Below are 24,352 nucleotides of genomic sequence, written 5' to 3' on the forward strand. Positions count from 1 at the left end.
TCGTGTATATGATATGTTGATAGCTGCACAACATATTAGTTTTACAAGAATCTTTCATAGTTTCTTCATCAGCAACCAATCCAGCTGCACATGCAAATGAGCATGCTTGAAACAAAAGATCCATAAATCACCAACAGAGGAATTTTCCACCTTTCTCATTGGTCAAGCAAACTGGTTTCTGGTTTCTACTGCTGCTTCTTTGGGTATATGTCTGTGGGGACCCCCACCGTGGCCCATGGGCGTCGGCAGGTCTTGACCACAGCCTGCTATGCCTTCAATCTCCCAAAAGAGTCAGACTGTAATTTCTTCATTCCAACTCAGAAGAAAACTGCAACTTTACCATCACTGAATGGACAACCATCAACTCTTCCGACTTCCTCCCTTCTCCTGGTTGCTCTGAGTGGCTTCTCTGGCCCAGGTCCGGCAGGCCACAATCTGCAATCCAGCCAGGAACTTCATAAAATGCTTTCACTGCAAAGGTCATGCAAGTATACATTTAATGAGGTGCTCTGAAAATAATATGCTGATGGTTCTTTTCAAATTTAGATGGATCTTTTCCATCGTTCCATTTCCTGCTTCTATTTCATACTTTCATGTATGTGTGTTTAGATTAGTTATGTTTGTAATTTAGTTAATAAAACTTGTGCACAATACATGTTTGGTTCTGATTCTCTGCTTGCAAAAAAGTTTATTTTACAATTTAGGTTTTGACTACAGGCTCTTTGTAGTACTACAGTAAGAAAGACATTTCACTTCCCCGGAAATACACATTTCTTATAATTAATAAACAATTATCACTGAGTGTTCATGGGACGAATAGGTTGATTGATTGCAATATTAATTTTAATTATATTAAATAAAATTAAATAAATGAATGAATTATATTAACAGATACAAATATTCATAATTAATTATTGCAAGTTATGATTGATTATTAATATTTATTTTGAGCTAATTTGCAACATCAGTGTGAACGTAATAAAGGTCATTTTACAAATGGAGGACACGTCACACTTACTGATGGTTAAAAGGATTATACTTTGAGAAACCACAAACTAAAGCAGCTGGAAAGGTAAGCATTCAAAGCAAGCTAAATAAGCAGTAGAACAATTTTTTACCTCAGTTGAATAGGTTAAATTTGACTTGAGCATGTTTCTGTGGACTTTCACCTAAACTTCAAAACATGTACACCCTTTCCCTACACTTCTACATTACACCACAGAAATCACTGCAGTTGCAAGTGTACTGTAAGTACCTAGTGATGCAGTGTTTCTTGATCAGGGGACTTAGCACACTGTTAAGGTGGCTTAAAATAATTTAAAATAAGACAAAACAAACTTTAAAATAAGCTCTAAAAAGTCCCGATATAAGCAGTTTGATAACTTTCTGAAGTTATTGAAACTTCAGGAATTATGGAATTTAATTACTTAGTACTATATACTGCCATTCCTAGTTTCACGGGCAGTCATTCGGACTGTTAAGGATGCCTCATCAGGCAGATTGTTTAGCAGCTTTGAATGAATGTCATTTTTAGTGCGATGGACTTAACTTCTAGTTTTTATAGCGTCGTAATGTCTGAAGAGGACAAGAAGTTCACTGCCTTCATGACTCCCATGGGCCTGTATAAATTCAACCGTCTACCTCAGGGGCTCTGTAACAGTTCAGCCAGCTTTATGCGACTCATGACCAACATTTTCGGGGATCAGAATTTCCTCACTTTGTTATGCTATCTCGACAATTTTCTTGTGTATGCTCCAAATGAAGAACCAGCCATTAAACGGCTTGAGCTTGTTTTTACTAGGCTCAGTGTAGATGGACTGAAGTTAGCTCCGAAGAAGTGCCATTTTCTTAGGATAAGTGTGAAATGTGTGGCAACAGATCCAGACAAGGTTAGCGCCATTTCTGCCATATCCGAATCTGATCTAATTATGCCAGATGGAGTGACACCTTCACAAAAAAAGTGAAGAACTTTTTTGAAGTTCACACAGAGTGGAAAGTAGGCACGAGAGATCGAGCAGTCCAGCGGCTCACTCAGGATACCCACCAGTTGTTGTCTCCAGGTCCTAGTCCCCTGCCAGTTTTCTCATTGAGGGAGTTGCAGGAGAAGAAGCAGGATGACACAACACTGTCAAGAGTCTTGTTCTATGTGAGCAGAGGAAGGAAACCATCTAGATGTGAGCGAACAGGAGAAACTTACAAGGTAATCAAAACACTTAAGCAGTGGGAGAAGTTCAAAATGCTTGACGGAATACTCTACGAGTGTCCAAGGATGTCCTGACTTAAAAAAGGAGACTGCAATATGTTGTTCCAAGTTCGCTGGTGAAGCAAGTTCTTGAGGGCATTCATGATGAAGCTGGGCATCAAGGTCAGGGAAGGACTTTATCTCTTGCAAGACAGAGGTTCTTATGGGTCAGTTTGGAACAGGAAGTGTGTGAGCATGTTAAATGTTGCAAGCGCTGTGAAAGTAAAACTCAAGAACCTGAAGGAAGAGCTCCTCTGGAAAGAATCAAAACATCGAGCCCCCTGGAATTGGTCTGCATAGATGTTAGGTCAGTGGAGAATTCCTGTGGTCACAGCGTGGATGTTTTTGAGGAAACATGTTCTGTGGATGTTTTGTGTTTGAGGAAGTTGAACCCTCATTCAGTGACGGCAGTGAACCAGTTGATGACTGTAGTGGAGCAGGGACTGTGGCTCCAGATGCTAACCTGAGCAGTACATCCTCTAAGACAGAGAGTGTCCTTCCATTGGTGGTGGATCCTGATCCTGCACAATCTGTGCTTTCAGCAACACTGCGGTGAATCTTTGAGATGTGACATTGTTTCTGATCATTCAAGTAATGGAGGATTGACTTGTGATACAGTGATATCTGCAGCTGTGGGAGGTTCAGTTGATGATATACAGACCTCTGATCCTATGTATTCACTCCCTAATCAGGTGGTGACTCAAGTCACAGGTTTGGCAGGCTTGTGAAACCTGTGAACAGGTTAATTCATGACCAAAAACATGAAGACGACCAGTTCAGTTAATGGGGTTACCAGCTCTTAATTGTCATTAAAATGATTAAGCAGTTATATAAGTAGTACAAGTGCGTTTCCTTTGAGTTTACAGGGTTCTCAAGTCTCACGCATTGGCCGTGAGACACACACAATTCAACCAGTTCACACGCCACACCATGTATTTCTCACGCTGAAAAGGAAATGCCAACCGAGTTGTCCTGCAAGCTTTATATATAACGTTGTATTTGAAGCGCAGGCACACAAAGTGAAGTTTCCTGCCGCCAGCACGTATCTCGGCCAGATTGCGTTCGTTACTAGGCAACATAGATGCGCGAACACACGGAAGTTGACGGAACATTCTCGGCCACCGTATGTCCGTAACTAGGTAACCAACAACATCGCACGAACACACATCGTGATGGAGAAGGTAAGTTGGATGAAAGCTCGTCTAACATTTTTAGGCTAGAACATTTAATATATAGCCCATCATATACATTATTATTGATGCAGTCAAAAACTCTACATCTACTTTGCAACCAGGCCAGAAGCTTTGGCTCAGTTTGGCTAGCTTACGTTATCTGAAACTAAGGGAAATGTTAGTGGGTATGGGAAGGAATGAAGATGTATTTCTTCATTTTATTTTAAATTATATATTATACTGTATTAATAGTCTTTCTAGTTACATTAAGGCTACATGTATTAAAGCAGAGTGCTCTGGGTAATATTTTATATCCTTTCAAAACATACATTAATCATTGCCATTGCATTTGTATTTTTCAAAGATGTCAGGGAAAAAGCAAAAAGATATTTTATCATTCTGGGCACCAAAGGGTAAGCCCCTAAAAAGGTTGCCAGATTAGAGGAGGAGACAGTGGAAGAGGTGGCGGAGAAGACACCAAGTGAGACAGTAGGAGAGACAGTGGAAGAGAGCACACAGGAGACAGTAAAATTGGGGGGCGGGGATGGGCGGGGCTTCATTAGGGCTACCGCATGTGATCTCACTCCAAGCTTTTGATAAAACTTGAGAAGCATCAAGTTGAAAGAGCCAACATTCAGAATTAAAGTAACTGTCATATTGAAATCAAAGTAGTTGTGTTTGGGGCACCATATTTACAAGTGTTCTCTTTGTAGGCCTGATCAGCCTGCTTAGGTCACTTTCCCTGTGGGTTGGGCAGCATGTTGCTGTGTCAAGTGTATTGGGCGTTAATTGTGTTATTCTGTATGTGGCTTTTTATTAGTTATTTATCTGGTTTGAACAAGTTTTGTGAAGTTCAGCGGGGAGTATGTAGCTGGTTCAAAAAGTATCAAATGTAATGAACTCCATCATTATTTTTTATTTGTGTACTGAGTTATAAGGTACAATGTACATTTGTATACAAGGAACCATACAAGGAACCATTTATGCAGAATGTTTTATAAGGGGCACATATTGGTGACGCACATGATAACTCCGATGTGCAATGTGCTAACAACGCCATCCTTAGAAGCACATTTGCCATTGACGGGGTTCGGATGTGCTTTCTCTCGCTCTTTAACAAGCATGCTGGTAAGGACATTTTGAAGTGAATAAAACTACGTCATCGATTTATTTCATGAGATAAAAATGTTTAAGTGTAATGTAAAAATCTAATGAAATTTGCATTTTGATTGATTGCATTTTAAGTGTTTTATCGATGCTTACTAGCTTTCTCCGTTCTATATGAGCAGACTGAAGGGGAGAGACGTGTATCCCAAATATTTCACTGTGCTCTGTGTATTTCTGCAGGTATGTTTGATTGTTTGTGTTATATATTGAGAAATGTTTGAAATGTGTTTAATATCAAGTTTATATGAGTTTAATACATACTAAAAAGTGAGGTCTGTATGCAAAAGTGATGTTGTCATATTGAATGTTTTTTTCTTTCAATTTATTTGTGTATAATCTTTGACATTTTTCTCAATCTAATTAATTAACTGATATGAGTAAACGGTGAGGAAATTATATTTTTCCTTGTATATTATTTCATATGCCATATAACGGTGACATGTGTTTTGTGGCGTACTAAATTTTGTGATTTTATTTAATTTATTTTATTATTGTCTTTGTTTTGTAACTATTAATTGAGTAAATTAAGATCTTGAGAAGCACATTTGCCATTGACGGGTTAGGATGTGCTTTCTCTCGCTCTTCTAACGAGCGTGCTGACTGAAGGGGAGAGACGTGTATCCCAAATAATTCACTGTGCTCTGTGTATTTCTGCAGCGAATAAAGCATCCTGAGGCCTCTTCCATCGACATTATCTTTATTGACGAGAACAACAAACACAACCAGAGTAAAACTGTTACATGTTCACATAAAAAACATAGTACCAGAAATATTATAGCCTACATGGGGGGCTGGAAAAATTGTCTTTGCCCTTACAAAACAACAAGTGTACTTCAAGTTCATTTTATTAGTATCAAGTTCAAGTTTATTTTAAGTATATTTTATGTAGTAAGAAATACTAATATCAATGTACTAGTAGTATACTTTTAAGTATACTACTAGTTCAATAATATTTGGGACTAAACTGGCCCACTTTTTAGTTTATAAAAGTATAACAGTTGACATGTAGTTGCAAATTAATGAGAGTTAGTTGACATGTAGTTGAAAAGTTGCTTATAGTACGTATAATGTCTAAAGTGGACTATAGAGACAAAGTGTAATCGGTAAAATAATGCGAATAACACCGGAAGCCTCGCACATTCAAGTTTCACATGGCAGTGCCCACTCTTACGATAAAAATAAGGTGGATATAATTCAAAGTTCTAGACTCAGGAATATAGTGTTGTCTGCAGAGTACACTCACCTGTCCTCTTTGATTCGGGCCAGCAGTGGCTCTAGCCACCCTATAGTGCACTCACAGTGGGCGTCCAGAAAGGTGATGACCTGCCCTCGCGTGGCAGCTGCACCCCTCAGCCGTGCTCGAATCAAACCGGATCGCTGTTCCATCCTCAAAATTCGGACTGGAACCTCCAGAGTTGCAACATAGTCCTCCAATTTCTTCTTTAGAAAATCTGGAAGAAAGAAAAAAAAAAGATAATGTCATCTACATAGATGAGTTATGGTGGACAACACATCTTAATGTTTCCCTACTGAGGTATCTAAGAACCTGAATGACATTTATGAACTTAATATAGGGTTCAAGGGTTGTATAGAAAGTACAACCCCAAATCCAGAAAAGTTGGGACATTCAAGAATCTGTGATTTGTTAATTATCTTTAATCTTTATTTAACTGACTAAAACTTTTCACCAACCAACTTAAGTGTATTTTTTTGTAAATATAAACAATTTAGATTTTTATGGCAGCAACGCACTCCAAAAAAGTTGGGACAGAGTCATGTTTACCACTGTGTCAAATCACCTTTCCTTTTAATTACACTTTTTAAATGTTTGGGATTTAAGGATACTTATTGTTGAAGTTTTGCAAGTAGAATTTTTGTCCAATTTCACCTGATACAAGACAGCTGCTCAACAGTCCATGGGGGCTGTTGTGTGTTTCTCCTTTTCATGAATGTGCAAGTTTTCAGTAGAAGACAGATCTGGACTGAAGGCAGGCAGTCAAGCACATCCACGCTATGGTGTAGAGTGTCTTCAGAACCACTCTGTTGTAGCACATGATGAATGAGGCCTGGCATTGTCTTGCTGCCCAGGAAAGATGTCATCTTGATGGCTGTATATGTCTCTGTACAATCTTAATATATGCATCCACGCCAGTGGTGCCTTCACACTCATGCCGTTTGCACTGATGCACCCCCATACCATGACAGAAGTTTGCTTTGTACCTGTCACTGATGAAAGTCTGGATGGTCCTTTTCGTCTTTGGGACTGAAAACTCAAAAGCATTTTTTTTCCCAAAAACAAGCTGAAACATGGACTCATCTGACCACAGAACACATTTCCACTGTGTTTTTGATAATCTGAGAGGAGCTCGGGTCCAGAAAACGCTGCATTGAACAGGTCAGATGTATAGCTTTGCCCTTGCGTAAGAGAGATTCAAGTTGGATTTCTTGATGCAGTAGCAGACTGTGTTAAGTAACAACAGTTTTCCAAAGTACTCCAAGCACATGTGGCTGTATTTAACAGAGTAGCATGACGGTTTCTCATTCAATGCTGTCAGAGGGGTCAAAGGTCACGCATGTTCAACAGAGGTCTCATGCCTTGCCCTACACGGACTGAGATTTCTTTGGATTCCCTGAATCTTTTCACAACATTATATATGGTAGTAGGTGAAAAACCTAAATTCTTTGCAATCTTGCATAGAGAAATGTGATGAATTTGAATTGTTTGACAATTCTCTCATGAAATTTCGCACAAAGCCATGACTTGCTTGCAAAGACCAGGTCTTTGGTGGATGCTCCTTTTATACCTAAACACGATACCCTCACATATTACCAATTCACCTGTAAATTGTGGACTGTTTCAACAGTTTAACAGTTTAACTTAGATATCTATAGTCTTTTTACACATTTATTTTGCCTCTGCCCCAACTTGGAGTGTGTTGCAGCCATAAAAATCAAAATTGGTTTATATTTACAAAATACACTTAAGTTGGTCAGTGAAAACATTGGACATTTTTTGTCAGTTAAATAAAGGTTAAAGAAAATGAACAAATCACAGATTCTTGATTTTATTACATTTTACAAAATGTCCCAACTTTTCTGGATTCTGGGTTGTAGAATTGCACAAAGTGTGATACCAAAGTAACAACTCAACATGGAAGCATAATTAATATAATCAGTAAATTAAGTGATGTGATTAGGACCTCTCTCGCTGGCATCATCCACCAGTAGTATCTCAAGCAGCAGGTGTCTGGGCGAGCGGTTTATGGCGCTGTGTACGGTTCTTAGGAGCGTACTCCATGCCTCATTATGAAACACGATCACAATGCTGGTGTTTGGAAGGTCATCGGGGAATGTCTTCGTCTTACATCTGAGGAACAGACAAGAACAGAAACATGTTAAGACGGAGTCAAGTCAGTCAGATTTATTTGACCTTTCACAATACACATTGTTTCAAAGCAGCTTAAAAGACAATTATGATATTAATGTTGATGAAATGTTAATATCTTTATGCCTTGCATTTAGCACATTAGAGCTGGGTGATAAAATATAGATACATTTTGTGGCGTTACAAACAATCAAGCAGCCAAGATGCTATTTAGTATTTATTGCTTTGTACTGTGTACTGAATGTATGCAGGTAAACATAAGGGTGGGCACAATATAAACAAGCAGATGAGATTTGCTATTTAATATATATGGGTTATGTTGTGTGTTACTAATTAGTTATGTGGTAACAGGACAAGACTGTTTCCTTAAGACCATAAGGTTAAAATTGCAATAAAAATTCAAAACATTGTTATGGTCTTAGAGTATATTGTGCATCATTCTATCATTTTGTGCATAGCTTTCAAGGCATATCTGTCCCAGGTTGCATTAATACAACATTGCATCATTGTTGATCTCTGACAATGATAGTGAACATTGATTTCATACAAACAAAAAAACAAATACTCTTCACCAGACTGGGAAATATGTTACTTGCAAACTTTTAATTAGAATACATGACTATTGAACGGCTCTCAATGAAGAAAGATGCTTTTTGCAAGAAACATGGTAATTATGGTATCTAATTATCTATCAAGCAAGATATTGACCCTCTGCGTACCATACTTAAATTGAAAATAGCATGAAATGGTTCCCTTCATACAGTAAAAGCCTAAATCTCTTCAGTAACATAATCTGGTCTTTCTGTTCCATAAAGTGAATAAAAAGGACTATATCAAGCACTTCAAACAGGACTGTCAAGTGTATTATACACAAGAATTGGCTGTCAAGTACACAACTGACAAGTGTATCCAGCTGCTGTCCTAATGTAGCCACATTAGCTAGTGGCTAGCATCACCAAGAGATCCTAAATAAAGCATGAAACTGCACTGGAGATGGAGTGAGCTGAAAAACAGAAAGAATATGAGAGGGAATGAAAAGAGATGGATGAGCAGCTAGGGAAGGAGGTTTCTGATTCTCTTTGTGTGCACAGACAGACAGGGGCAAAAGGGTACAAACTGGAGACAGATTACAGATGATGGCATGCAGCATCTATCTATGAATACCACAGTGACCCACAGGAGATTTCTGCTGTATGCAGTGAGTGAATTGCACAAACAATAGACCTGCTGAGTTATTTTACTGCAATATTATACCATGTTGTTGCTCTAGGAGACAAATTGATTTAATTTCACCCCAAGGTTTTCTTACATGATTTTCTAAAGTATTCATGAATAGTGCTTGCTATGGCAACCCTCACTATTTCTATTGCTCATAGATGTGATTTAAACAAACCCATAACCACAAAGTATTAAACTTAAGCATGTAACTCGTTCCACACTGTGGTATTGGCATAAATGATTCCTCAAATCAAGCATCTTGTTGGCTATTAGTTGTGCAAGTGATCTGACATTTTCAACAATTTCGTTGTCCAACTGACAATTTTCACCCGGTAGATGATAAAATAGCAAAACTATTCCACAGACTTAAATTTAAGGAGAGACCAGAGCAATATATCTTTTGAGACCAGAATGTCTAGCCTTGGAGGTGGGCTCTATTAACTTGGGCTGGTAAGCAACCACCTACCAATGATCTTTAATAGTCAAGAAAACTTATTAGCAAGCTTAAAACCACTCAGAATAACATCTTAGCAAACATAAAGCAGCACCACTGACATTTTCTTCAGGAAGTGTAAAAATCGAGTTGTTCTCCTCCCTCTTTCTTTCTCAGTGCAATGAAAAAGGTCTTTGTTTACAGAATCCAAAGAGCCATTCGAGTTACATAATGAAATCCCAGAGAGCTGTTAGAGCAAAACATGCCACATTCATCTGGTGCATTTGAGTTATGCCACTGTTCAGCACACTGAAGGATGTCTCCCCTCCCTGCATTCATTGATGTATGATTCTCTTGGAAGCAGCATTTGCTCTGCAGTTTACCAAAGATATGGCATTTTTGTTCCCACGTTTATTACCATTTGTTTGACTTCAATGCTTCATTTTAAAATCTTAAGGGAATGTATAGTGACAGTTAAATGCTTCAGGAAACTACTGTAAAATAAAAACTCTGGAGCTTTAACAATTATAAATAATAATAATAAAAATAAACTGTAACTAAACAGTGTTTTAATCCTTACCAACTATTCTTGTTGAAAGTTAATTAAAAAATAATATCTCATGACAAAATGGATGTTTAAAACATTTGAACTCAATTAAATCATTTAAATCTAAATTTCTAAAACAGACGGACATGTGTTTTCAGTATATATTAAACATATGTATTGACCTTAAAGCTGCAGTTCGTAGCTTTTTTTGGGTTAAAAAATATCCAAAATACATATTTGAGAAAATACATAACCAGCCAGTGTTCAAAAGTACCTGCTTGCCTTAGCTCGATTCAAAGCGGTAAGCTTGTAATAATGTTTTTAATTCCAGTGGTACTAGTGGATTTCCGCGGGAGATTCGAGCATGTGTTTGCGTCATTACGTCACATCTGTACACATAAAGAAGGAGTCTCGGCTAGTAGACTGTATTGCGTGTGAGGATGCTGGAGGTGGACATTTATAGCCTTTTCTCACAGCACTTGATATAATTAAACTTATCAATTTGATGGCGGATCCAGAAAGGTTCAAACGACAATCACCAGTGACAACTAGAGATTCACCCGCTGTAAAATACAAAAGACTTCGTTCGGACTTCGGATTGGCTACAGAAAAAAAGAAACTGCAACCGGACACATGCGAAAATTCGTATCGAAGTACAACTCACGTTAAGTTGATAATTCCGCGAATGACTGCAATTGCAGATTTCGAACAGAGATGGCGACAAAGAGGGAAAACGCCAGACTGCAGCTTTAAAAAAATCCAAACTTCCATGTTATGCTTTATTTTGTCATCTAATTGGGCTTTTGTATTTTTGGTTGATATTTGTGTACAATATATCAGCTCAACTAACAAACACGAACACAACTATCTAATCAATTCATAATCTTACCCTTTTCTCCCAGAAAAATTGCTAGATTTAGAATGTATGTGTACAAAACCACAAAACTTTTACCACTGCGATGACAAATACCCTATTGGATCCAGAGCACACCAATTACGATTATGTAATCATCATGGACCAATAGAAGTTTGAAGGTGTTTGACAGCCAGCGCAAAGTTTTCTTGGAAAGTATGCACTGGTCAGCTGTTTGAAACCACCGAAGCAAACTCCTAACGAACTTTGCTATGGCCAGATTTAGTTCAAAATGACTTCATACCTGGGGCCTTGTATTATACAAATTTTGATCAGAGGTTCATGAGAAAAAAATCACGTAAAAATATTGTTTTTAAACTGAAACTGTTTCATTGTGGAAAGTCCTTGAGGGTAATTTGTTTCCATGAAGACAGGGACTCTCATGTGAAATTTTAATTGTCTAACTCAAACAGGCTAGCGGGGCTGATGGCAAATGTAACCATGAATTTCGAGGTAAGCACACATGCCATTCATCTAATAAATGTACTAATGTAAATGTCTGTAGTTTTCACTATAAAAATGACAAATTATTGCTGTTTATATCATTAAAAAAGAAACATAAAAAGTCTATTTTTGTTTGAGTTTCTTGTCATTGTCTTTCTTGAAATCTTTCTTCATAAAACACGAAGGACAACAAATAAAAGCTGATTTGTGTTTTTGGAATTTTGGCAGCAGATTGGATGCTGTGATTTGTGTCATTAATGTGATCATGAAGCATTTGTCTGTACAAACACACACGTCCTCACCCGTCCAGCCGAACATCTGGCAGACTCCTGTTGAGCGCGATCATGTCACTGGCCATCAGGTTGAACTGATTAATTTTAAAGAGCTCTTTCATTTTGTCCTGCTCATCTTTGGGAATAATCACAGCCTTCCCCATTTCACCTGGAGCCTCGTAGGTGCGCGACATCACCGCTGGAACAGAGAAAGCAGGGTGAAAGTCAGTGTGGATTATTTATAAAAATTGCATGGTACTCTGTCTAAACCTTGTGCCCGCCCATATATTAATTGCACATATGTTTTGTCTCTGGTTGGATTGTTAAAAGGGTCAGCCATGACATCAAAAAAGGTGGAATTTGCATTGCATTTAAAGGTAACTATTAAAGGTAATTATTTAGGATTTTCCCAATCAATTCCCACTGAAAAAAAATGTCCTGCCCTTCATTATTTCTTGTTGAACATCCCTTTTCACTTAGAAGTTATTTGCAATTTAATTCACATATGGAAATAAAATGGCTTGTAAACACTCAAGCTCAGATATCACAACCACATATTACACATGACTTGTGGTATATGAACACAAAGAAGACTTTCAGAGCCTTCACTGCAAGCTAAAATCCATCTAAACTGGCAACCGTGTTCTGATCTATTGATCCATGTTATAGGATCTGTCAACACAGACACTTTCTGTCCTTGAAATTTTAATTAACACCGTAATCAAACAGAGATGGCAAAGAGAGCAAGCAAATCAACATGATTTTTTTTTTAAATCGAATATTTTTTTAACCTTTAGAGAAAAAACAAATCAGAGGCCTGATCTGAGCAAAATATACAATTTAGTGCAGAGCTCTGAGCTCCCTCGGCTCCACCGTGGTCCATCATCCCTCCAGCTGCTCCCTCGAGCTCCCTCGTCCCTCCAGCTCCACCTTGGTTCATCATCACCCTGGTTCTGCCATGGACTTCCGGGCCTCCGGCTACACCTTCCACTTCCAGCCTTCCACTTGACTCCTCCTTACTCCACATATTCATTTTACCTGTGTCTAGTTTGGTTTCCTTAGTTTGCCCCATGTATTTGCCCTGTGATTTCAGTTGTTTGTTTGTTGTCATTAGCCGCGTTTCCATTACAGATTTGCGCAAAACTTTTGCGATATTTTCTAAATGTCAATAAAAAAACGATGATGACGCCGTTTCCATTAAAGGGATAGTTCACCCAAAAATGAAAATTAAGTCATTAATTACTCACCCTCATGTTGTTCCACCCCCGTAAGACCTTCGTTCATCTTCGGAACACAAATGAAGATATTTTTTGTTAAATTTGAGAGCTGGATCACTGCTACATAGGCTTCCTAAGGGAGTGAAACTTGACAGCCCAGAAAGTCATTGAAGAAAATGTTTAAATATTCCATGTGACTACAGTGGCTCAACTATAAGTTTATCAAGCGACGAGAATACTTTTTGTGCGGAAAAACAAACAAAAATAACGACTTTATTCGACTATTCCTTTTCTTCCTTGTGGGCCTGAGACGAGAGTTCAAGAGATTTCCACGACCCATGCGCGAGAACTGAACAAGAAGTAGTAGAAGAAGAACGTCCTCTTCTCTTTTTTGTCTTTATTGTCTGAAGTCAGTCTTTATTGTGGCATTTTTTTGTTGTTTAGAATCCAGTATTCCCGTAATTCTTGTCTTTTATGAGTTTAATAAAAGACTCTGTCTCGACTTCTGTCCAAACATACCGCACCATCTACGTCAGGCGACCTGTAAATGCGCAAAAACTGTTTCCATTGCAGGTTTGCAAAATATTCCTTTTTCGAACTGCCTGAAAAACCACCTCATGCGTATGGGATGATTATAGTATCAAAATGATTAACACGTGCAAGCACACTTATCAATGAACTTGATACATGTTGCAGAAATGTTTTATCCATGCCTTTCAACTTGCGTGTGCAAAATTCAAAATTGAATGAATGTGAAGCAATTTGTACAAATAGAGACATTTTTGTGAATACAAATGTTTTCCTTTGTATTAGTGTATCATAATTTGCACATGCAACACAGAAGATGTGCATGTGTGGATCAGGTGACACGCGTGCATTCATTGACGTCTTTTCTTTGTCGATCTCATTTGATTCATTTGGATTTTGAGACTTTCTTTTCGCGGTTTTTAAGCATTTCACAACCCACACACAAACAACTACAAATGAATAGGCCTAGTGCTAATGATTAATGTGTGCACAACTACCCATCTATTTGACAAATTCACAAATGTGCGTCACTACATTTAAACTAATACAATACAACTTGTGTGTGCAAAATCCAAAATCACATGAATGTGCAGCATTTTGTACAAATAGAGACATAGTTGTTAATACAAAACCTCGATTTTGTATTAATGTAGGCCAGAATTTGTGCATGCAACAAGTAAGATGTGCATGTGTGGATCAGGTGACACGCGTGCATTCATTGACTCGTTTCTGAGTCGATCCTATTTGATTCATTTGGATTTTGAGACTTTCATTTCGCGGGTTTCGCCTTGCACGATCCACACACAGCTGTCTGAGAAAACCTGCTACCACTAGATGGCAGTATTGTGCTAAAACAGACAACGGCAGCATAATCAAGCGTTCTTCCGCATTTAAGACGCTTAATGAGAGTGATATTGAAGCACCAAATTTAGTACACAATAATATAGGCCTACCCTATTAATAAAGCATACTTTATAGAGGCAAACATTACATCAGATTATGAACAACACCCATAGAAAACCATTATAAAACGCTTAACGTGCAATCCAAAGTTTTCTTTATAATATGCTCTATGGGAGGAAAACTATATAGCCTACAGACAAGAGACTACATGAACGCAACGTACGGCGTTTCAAGTTAATAAAATGTATATAGTTTTCCTCCCATAGAGCATATTATAAAGAAAAAGCTTAACGTCAATGCAGTAAGACGGTGATATTTAAACTCAGTAGCCAATACATCTATCATGCAACGCGCGATTGCACGTTAAGCGTTTTATAATGGTTTTCTATGGGTGTTGTTCATAATCTGATGTAATGTTTGCCTCTATAAAATATGCTTTATTAATAGGGTAGGCCTATATTATTGTGTACTAAATTTGGTGCTTCAATATCACTCTCATTAAGCGTCTTAAATGCGGAAGAACGCTTGATTATGCTGCCGTTGTCTGTTTTAGCACAATACTGCCATCTAGTGGTAGCAGGTTTTCTCAGACAGCTGTGTGTGGATCGTGCAAGGCGAAACCCGCGAAATGAAAGTCTCAAAATCCAAATGAATCAAATAGGATCGACTCAGAAATGAGTCAATGAATGCACGCGTGTCACCTGATCCACACATGCACATCTTACTTGTTGCATGCACAAATTCTGGCCTACATTAATACAAAATCGAGGTTTTGTATTAACAACTATGTCTCTATTTGTACAAAATGCTGCACATTCATGTGATTTTGGATTTTGCACACACAAGTTGTATTGTATTAGTTTAAATGTAGTGACGCACATTTGTGAATTTGTCAAATAGATGGGTAGTTGTGCACACATTAATAATTAGCACTAGGCCTATTCATTTGTAGTTGTTTGTGTGTGGGTTGTGAAATGCTTAAAAACCGCGAAAAGAAAGTCTCAAAATCCAAATGAATCAAATGATATCGACAAAGAAAAGACGTCAATGAATGCACGCATGTCACCTGATCCACACATGCACATCTTCTGTGTTGCATGTGCAAATTATGATACACTAATACAAAGGAAAACATTTGTATTCACAAAAATGTCTCTATTTGTACAAATTGCTTCACATTCATTCAATTTTGAATTTTGCACACGCAAGTTGAAAGGCATGGATAAAACATTTCTGCAACATGTATCAAGTTCATTGATAAGTGTGCTTGCACGTGTTAATCATTTTGATACTATAATCATCCCATACATGCGAGCCTGTTTTGCGATATATGGGAGTTTTTGCGAAATTGATGTGTTTCCATTGGGCATATTTTCAATTCGCAATTTCGATTTGTCCAATTTGAAGGGTAATGGAAACGCGGCTATTGATACATTGTGGGGTTTGCGTTTATTCCTTGATACTTTAGCGATCTCCTGCATGTTTTGTTTTATGGTAATACGTTTTTGAAAACGACAGCGTATCCTTCATCATATGTGTTGGCTAGCAGTGAGATGACAGAAGGCATGGAAAAGATTGTGTACAACAGACTTTTCAGCAAACTTTTGATCATGTTAATAATTTAGACGCCTTATAAATTTGCATATTAAGTACGATAGAGTAGGCGTTATAGGTTAAGCCCATATTTGCCCTGTGGTAACTGAAGATGCTCCTTCAAAAACATTAAAGTACCACACGTTTGCTAGTGAATCATTTCCAGGATTTTCACCCTCCTACAGACTGGCCTGCATCTGATTACTAGAAAATGAAAACAAAAATAGTATTTATACAAGTAAACACAAAAACAAATGCATCCTTTAAACAGCCAACAGAGTTTTTTGAGTTTCTGAAGAAAATGTAAGTTGTTTTGCCCTTGGAAAAACTCACTGCCACAATGCTAGGATGCATTCCAAGTGGTTACTGGGGTATTACAATGTGGCTGTTAAGATGTTGAGTTGTTGCTAGGGTTTTATGAACGGTTTGATAATCACTGTGATTTGTATTCTACAATATTATTTGAGGGTTTTTATCACTGCCTTCTATAAACCTACAGTCTGAGCTCTCCCAGAGTGACATCCATCTGCAGAAGAACAGGTTAAGAGGGTTCAATCCAAACCTCTCTCAGCCAATCACAGTCCTCAGTAATGGCTTGTCTGATCTGTTTCAGGGTGAACCTGGTGGTCTGCAGGGGCAGGTTTAGGCAGGATTACTCTGCAGAGCATATGCATGACATGATGGCTTTATGAATACTGACAGAAAACCGCATATGAAGCAGCAATACACGGCAATATAAGAAGGAGTGCTGTGACTGCAGTATGACGAAGAGCAACTTATCTAGGTCTTTGACAATAACTGCAAGAATGAAACTCTGCAGCATCGCTTCTTAACGTCTGTCTTCAACCTTCACAGTATTTCAAAGCAGAACACCGCGGGATTTGATATACCCTTACACACTACTCTCTTACTTAGCTGCCTAATCCAAAAATAGCATCCATTTGGGCACAAGGACAGCCCATAATATCATGTCATTGAACTAAATCTGGAAGCGTTGTCCCATACTCTGTTCCAAAACCTAGTGAGTTGCCTTCGTAAGCAGTATTTTAAGCTTTTTGAAAAGGAAAGACACCACATTCTGGATAAATTGCAAATCAGCAATACTTGTAGACTTTATGCAGGAGACAGTGTCAAATGTACTTCTTTAATAATACTAAAAAATTATAAATCCAAGATATCATACAAAGTGAAAAAAAGTTAATAGGTATGAGGTTTTGGAACAGAGCCGATCTGACCCTTTTAAAGAGATTCTCTAGAGTTATTCATAAAGATGTATAAAAGATGTTAAATAATTAATACTCACTAAGCATCTCTCTTTTGTTTTATTAGAATGTAAAGCTCTGTTGCATTTCAGTCTGGGAAGAGGGTGATGTATACTTAATGATGTAGCAATTAAGATGTGGAAGCAACAATGCACCACTGCATTACTATATTGATCCCAGTACACTATTTATTAAGCAATAAGATCCATATTTGTAACAACCTCTGTCCTCTCTTTAAGGCGGCTGTTTTTGTGATGCATCTACTGCAGCGAGAACAACTTAGTAATTGGCTGCACAGTAAAGCTAAAAATAAACCAACTTATTTTATCTTTTGAAAAGTCAAATCTTCCTTAGATAGGATATTTGAGACATGAAATAGAAGGAAACTCTAAAGACTGGACAAGACTGATCACATTAGTTAGTGGTGTTTCCATTACTATTACTACACTTAGGGACATATTAACTAAAATCTTCCGCCAGCGCAAACCCTCTTTTGGCGTAAAACAAATACTGTCAGGATTTACTAATGACACACAGTGACAAAAAATAGTGCCGAAAAGGCGTGGACAGGGTTATTTTTGCAGCTGCCCTTATTTGATATGCATTTGTAGAAAATTCCCTTTCAGATGCAAAATTTATGGGAGAGTATTTAAATTAATCATGCAAGGTGATTTAATAAGGTTTGTGCTCGTCAATTTACTGTATATGTGCCATTGTTTAATGCCCCCAAAAAGCATGTCGATAATAGGGGACCTATTATGCAAAATTCCATTTTATAAGATGTTTGAATACCAATGTGTGTCCACAGTGAGTGAGAACAACCAGCCTATAATAGTAATAGTATTCCCATAAATCAAAAGCAGTCTCTTCAAATGAGCTGATTCTGTATCCTCGCTGTAGCAGCTGGAGATGTACAGTGTCTGTGCCAAATAGGCATTGCAAGTGTTGGGGTTTGGGATGCACCAATGAACATAAGGGTGCTTTCACACCTGCCTCATTTAGTTCGGTTGAATCGCACTAGAGTTCGTTGTCCCCCTTGGTGCGGTTCGTTTGGGCAAGTGTGAATGCAGCAATCGCCCTCGGGTGTGCACCAAAAAAGCATACCGGTTTCAAACAAACTCGTTTGTGGTGAGAACGTGATCCGACCTCGAACAGACCCAACTGCCAAAGAACTGCACATTTTTGGACTAAACCAGCTGCCGTAGTCAGCTGCGCTGTGCATTATGGGAAAAGGATAAATGTTTATTGACAGTTTGCACTTTTAGCATGGCAGCTTGCGGACAAACTTGGAGTTGTGAGGAGGTGCGGAGCCTCATATAAATGTACTCGGCACTCTTAACTTTATCAGTTAAGAGCATGCTCTCTCCGCCACAACCGTCTTGCAGCACATATTCGTCTTCGCAAAATCCTAATTACAACATCGTATGACATTGTATCATATGATGCTCATAAGTTTCTTGGTAACACTTTACAATACGGGTGCACTAATATGCATTAATTCATGTTTAACTAATGCACAGATAATCATGAGTTAATGTATGACTCATGAAGAACTAAACCATTAATTCATTATTACTGCATCAGCAACTAATAAAGAGTCTAAATTATTAATAGATTAAGTAATACATGAATTGCTATTAATTCAATGTGTCATTGTGTATTAATTCCTTAATAACATTTTATTAACTAATAGTGTAAATGAATGTGTTAATTACCACAATTAGTCAAAGCTATGCACTTCAACTTCCAGTTGTCTGCTTTAATTAATCATTAGCTAATGATTTGCCAAGGGATCATTATGTTATGACTTTCCTTGTTGAGGCACATCATTATTAACTAGTCATTTAGTAATTGTAGTAATTTACACATGAATTTGCACTAACAATGAAGTAATTAATCATGTATTAATGCATATTAGTGTACCTGTATTATCTGGAAGTTGAAATACAAGGCTTTGGCTCATTCTGGTAATTAACATATTAATTAACACTATTAGTTAAAAAAATGAGTTATTAGGGAATTAATCCACAATTACATATTTAATTCATAACAATTCATGTATGAACTAATACATTAACCATACAGACTCTTAATTAGTTCCTAATGTGGTAATCATTAATGAATAGCTTAGATAATCATTAGTTACACATTAATTCAGTATTATCTGTGCATTAGTTAAGCATGAATTAATGCTTATTAGTGTAACCGTATTGTAAAGTGTTACCAGTTTCTTCATATTGCGTTAGTAGCTGCTGACACCAAATCAGTAAAAGAAAATATTGCTCTATAAATATCTCCATAAATTGCCTGTTTTTGCACTTCCTGCTTGTCCCTGCTTGAGAATTTCTGTCCAATGAATGGATGACCTTAGCACAAGTGTGGTTTTGTTTACACATTTTGGTTCACTTGCAAAAAGGGCAGTGTGAAAGCGAACCACACCAAACAAAACATTTTATTTGGTGCAGACCAAAGTAAGTTAACTAGCGGACTTTCCTGGTGTCAATACACCCTAAGAGTCTCCATAGACTCCCACCATCTGAGTCAGGACATCGTGGTTAAATTTAATTTTCGAACGAAATGTCTTGAAGAAAATCACTAAAGTCTTATACTTTTGCGCCAATCATTTTGCGCCAGTCTGCTTTTCAACGCTGGATTTAAAAAAAGGTTGATTCTGAAAGATCAATACCAACGCTTCGGATCCAGACAACGTATACGTCATATGCTGTGAGTCCTTCCAAACCGTTTCGGAACTCTCTGTCATGGTCACGGAGGCCGTCCTTGAACACTCTTGTTCCACCATGGCCTCATGGCTCTCTGCAGTCACCGGCTCCACCGTGGTGATCTCCAGCTCCACCAGCGGAGCTCCACCCTGGCTCCTTGAGCCGCCCTTTTACATGTTCCTTGTGTTGCGTTTGAACATTTATTAACTTTTAGTTACTTCCTGTTCCTGGTGCCATCTTTGTAGTTCTTTGTAGTGTATCCCATTGATTAGTCTTTATGGTTCCCAGGTGTGTCTTCTTTGCTTGTGTATATATACCCCTGTGTTTTATATGTTCATTGTTGGTGGCTGTCCTTCCATGGATGTCATCTGTGGTAGTTCTCAGTTTGATCTCTTTGTTTCCTTTGTGTTCCTTCTTTGTTGTTACCATCATCATTTATATCATTAAAGTCAACCTGCATTTAGATACATCTCTCCTTGAGTCTGCTTGCACATTACAAGAAGATTACATTCATCTGTTTTGGATAAAACTGAAAACCCTTTTGCTCCACTCACTGGACATTCCATTTTAAAAGTGCAGATTGAAGCACCATAATGTCATTTTGCAGAAACGTCGCTACAGGCACATTTTCCCAATGAGCCTGGGTTGTTGTCTTGGGCCAGTTAGTATGCAATCACTATAGAAATTTCATGCAACCATCTAAAAACACTCAGGACACCTTATCAACCTCATAGTAATGCCCTAGGAACCACTGACAACACACTAGCATTGTTACAATGAGCTGTGCAACGGAAACCATCAATACCCTTTCACCTTTTTTTTACAGAAAATGTAAAAACATAGTTCTGCATTATTAAATATGTATTAAATCCCAAAGGAAGTGGAATTCTCTGCATTTATAAGACTAGGCATAATAAGGATAGATTCACATCAAAAGATCTGTGACGAACTGTGCCAACTGCCAATTAATTGTTATATAAGATATTTCCTAGCCAATGAAGTTAAACTCTATAATTAACAAACTAATTAAGAGAATCAGTAGGTAATAACAATTCAGGCTAAAATATAAAGGCAATAATTAACAAGCAATTATGGATCTAAAATCATTAGTGCACGTTGGTATATGCACTGTACAGGTATAAGTGGCTTGCTGAAATGTATAAAATGCCCTGCTTTGAAACTGAACTTTCAATTTATGTGCTGATTTCATAACCTTTAGATAACCACCTCTTGCCATCAGGACTAGCTAATCACTGGCGATGACCTCAATAAGAGAAGATCTTTAAGCTGGTCCGACCCTATAAAAAAAGCAATCTATCGCAAATAGCCGACAGACTGCAGTGCGTCTAAGCCCTGCTCTTTCAGCATTGTGGCTGCTTAGACCTCATCTGACTGTTTAATACCCTAATTGCTTTCCTGCCATTATTAAATCCTGAATGCATGGATACAGATTGTATTTCAGACCAACACAAGCTTCCTGTTTGTCCACTTCATTAGAAGCAACAAGCAGACCACAGAATCTGAATACATAACAAGACATTTGATGAGGCTCAGAAAAAGACTGTGATTATGGTTGTTGGTGGGCCACATCTAAACCTGAAAGCAGCTTACGGTACGAGTTAAACCTGTTTACCAGGCAGAGCATTGAAGTGAGGACAAGGATCTGATAATGCTGGGATTAAACAGTAAGAAATGAGCAGCTGGTGAGCACACTTCAAGAGATTTCAAGGCCAGAAAACAATGACAATTCACTTTATATTGAAAGTTCTGCTTGAAAACAGAAGTGGCTTGATTATAACATCTATGAAGGCAAGGCTAGTTTAATTATATAGCACATTTCATACACAATGGTAATTCAAAGTGCTTTACATAGAAGAAATTAAAATAATCAAAATAAATAAGAATAATTAAAACAGTTTAGAATAAAAAATAAAATAAAATACAGTAAAAACAGTCGGACGAACAGTGGCACAGTGCTCATTCAGTTAATGCATAGCTAAACAGATGTGTTTTGAGTCTGGATTTGAATGTGACTACTGTAGGAGCACATCTGATCTCCTCTGGAAGCTGGTTCCAGCATAATAGCTAAAAGCAGACTCTCCATGCTTAGAGCGAACCCTTGGTATTTCTAGCTGATGTGATCCTAATGATCTGAGTGATCTGTTAGGTTTATATTCAGTGAGCATATCTGCAATATATTGAGGTCCTAGTAACCTAGAAATCTAGACGCACCCTAGCGGCAGCAAAAAGTATTTTGCAGCAAAGTGTGGTCTAGCAACTCTCCGTTGGTATTCGAGCTGGAAAAACCAAACTCTGGTCAGGCCAATCACATTGTGTATAGAGTTGGTGGGCGGGCTTAACATAATGACGGCAGAGTTGTGGCGGTTCCCCCGCATGATTTCCATAGGTGATTTGAATTCCCTGCTACTTGAAAACAAAGAAGATGCTGCTGGCGAACAGCGGTCTTTCGAATCGGCTTTGGCCGCGACTCTGGATGATTTGGAGTTAAGAGAACGTCACTTAAGTCATTCTTAAAAAAGGAAGATGTGTTCGGAGTTTTGACGACCGGATACGGCAAAAGTTTAATATATCAACTAGCTCCGCTGGTGGAAAAACGCACAGGACTCACTCAGCCACAACCGTTCGTTGCTCTGGTTGGTTGTAGCGCTGTCCTATTGCATGCAGAGGGAATTTGAAAGACAACCGTTTATCCCGCCCCTCGGATTGAGGTATGCCAATTGGGAGTTCCCAGACCTAACATCTTGATGTAGGTCTGGCTTGCCAGGCTAAGGTCCTAGCCCATTGAATGATTTATATACCAGTAATAATACTTTAAAATCAATCCTAAATGTAACATGGGAGCCAGTGTAAAGACTTGAGGATGTGTGATATGTTCATATTTTCTGGTCCTGCTCAGAATCCTGGCAGCAGCGTTCTGTATGAGCTGCAACTGTCTTACGGTCTTTTTGGGAAGGCCAGTGAGGAGTCCATTACAATAATCCACCCTGCTGGTGATGAAAGCATGCACAAGTTTCTCTAAGTCTTGACTGGAAACAAAACATCTAATTCTTGCAATATTTTTCAGATGATAATATACTGATTTAGTTATTGCTTTGACATGACTACTGAAATTAAGGTCTGACTCTAGAGACACACCAAGTGTAAAACATTTTTTTTTTTTTTTTTTATGAAATTATTGTTGTTTTGTTTTGTCCATTTAAAGGAATGATCACACTCATGTTTTGTAAAACTTCAGACTACTGGAAATAAAACCTAAATATATATTTAACTGTTTATTTTATTACACTTTTTGTGTCAGAAGATTTTTATTACAATACAAATATTTCTAGGCAGTTTTTTTTTCTCCTGCACTGAGCCAGAAATCTCCACTTTAGTTGCACTTGCATACAGCACCCTAGTGAAAAAAACCTATAACATTTAATTCATACGAAGTATACAAATACATTAACATATTTACTGACATATCACTTGAGACTTACTGATATAAATATTATAATTAAACTTTATTTGAACTTTAAAATAATTACTTTAATAATATCAATTTAGTATACCAAAAGTACAATTGCAGGGTATTTATATTAAGTACAAAAATATCTAAATGTATTTGTCTAAATGATCTAAATGTATTTGTAGTATACATAAAATAAATGTATTTCAAATACATTTTGCTATATTTATTTTTCACTAGGGCAAACTATAACACTAATATGAAAATTGAATAAGAATTTTTAACACGACTTGTTCAAATTTATATGTTTTGGAATAATTTATGTAAATGAGTGCATTTTCAATTAGATAAGGCCTCATTTGCATTTTTAAACATTACTGACGAAGTATGGTTGTATCTATTAGTTAAAATTTGTATCGTTCTCCTGCAGTTTCTTGCCTTCATTATTTACTGAAAATGTTCTGCCCAAATGTTATTTGTACTTTGGCAAACATTCAAACTGATGTGTTGCAAGGTCTGCATTTGCCCTCAGAGGTATTGGTTGTATAAAATAAAGCAACCTGCAATCTGAACAAAAACCTGACATTTTGTGTTTCACAGAAGAAAGAAAGTCACACAGGTCTGGAAGGACAGTAAATGGTGACAATTTTCATTGTTGTTTAACTTTTCCTTTCAAATACAGGCTGTATTAGGGCTGGGCGATATGGAGCAAAAAATATATCTCGATATATTTAGCTATATCTCGATATTCGATATATATCTCGATATCTTTACAGGAAAATGGATGTGAATACAACTCAAAATATAGGCCTACAATCAATAGAAAATTAATTTTCCATAACAGAATGTAACCAAATGAGAAAAATT

The 24,352-nt window shown here is 37.5% G+C and overlaps 1 protein-coding gene across 3 annotated transcripts in view; it reads right to left on the bottom strand.

Annotated features, from left to right (window-relative positions):
- galnt13 (UDP-N-acetyl-alpha-D-galactosamine:polypeptide N-acetylgalactosaminyltransferase 13) overlaps positions 1 to 24,352 on the bottom strand; it is a 103,832-nt gene that overhangs the window by 58,562 nt on the left and 20,918 nt on the right. For all 3 annotated transcript variants that reach the window (XM_056252239.1, XM_056252238.1, XM_056252237.1), the window contains exons 3-5: positions 11,824 to 11,992; positions 7,782 to 7,948; positions 5,825 to 6,032 (exon numbers count right to left, since the gene is read on the bottom strand). In XM_056252239.1, coding sequence (XP_056108214.1) covers positions 5,825 to 6,032; positions 7,782 to 7,948; positions 11,824 to 11,992 — 544 coding nt within the window. The remainder of the gene's footprint in view (positions 1 to 5,824; positions 6,033 to 7,781; positions 7,949 to 11,823; positions 11,993 to 24,352) is intronic.

The sequence above is a fragment of the Rhinichthys klamathensis genome, unplaced genomic scaffold (assembly GCF_029890125.1).
Source record: "Rhinichthys klamathensis goyatoka isolate OS25496 unplaced genomic scaffold, OSU_Roscu_1.1 h1tg000093l_1, whole genome shotgun sequence".
In the NCBI taxonomy this organism is placed as follows: Eukaryota; Metazoa; Chordata; class Actinopteri; order Cypriniformes; family Leuciscidae; genus Rhinichthys; species Rhinichthys klamathensis.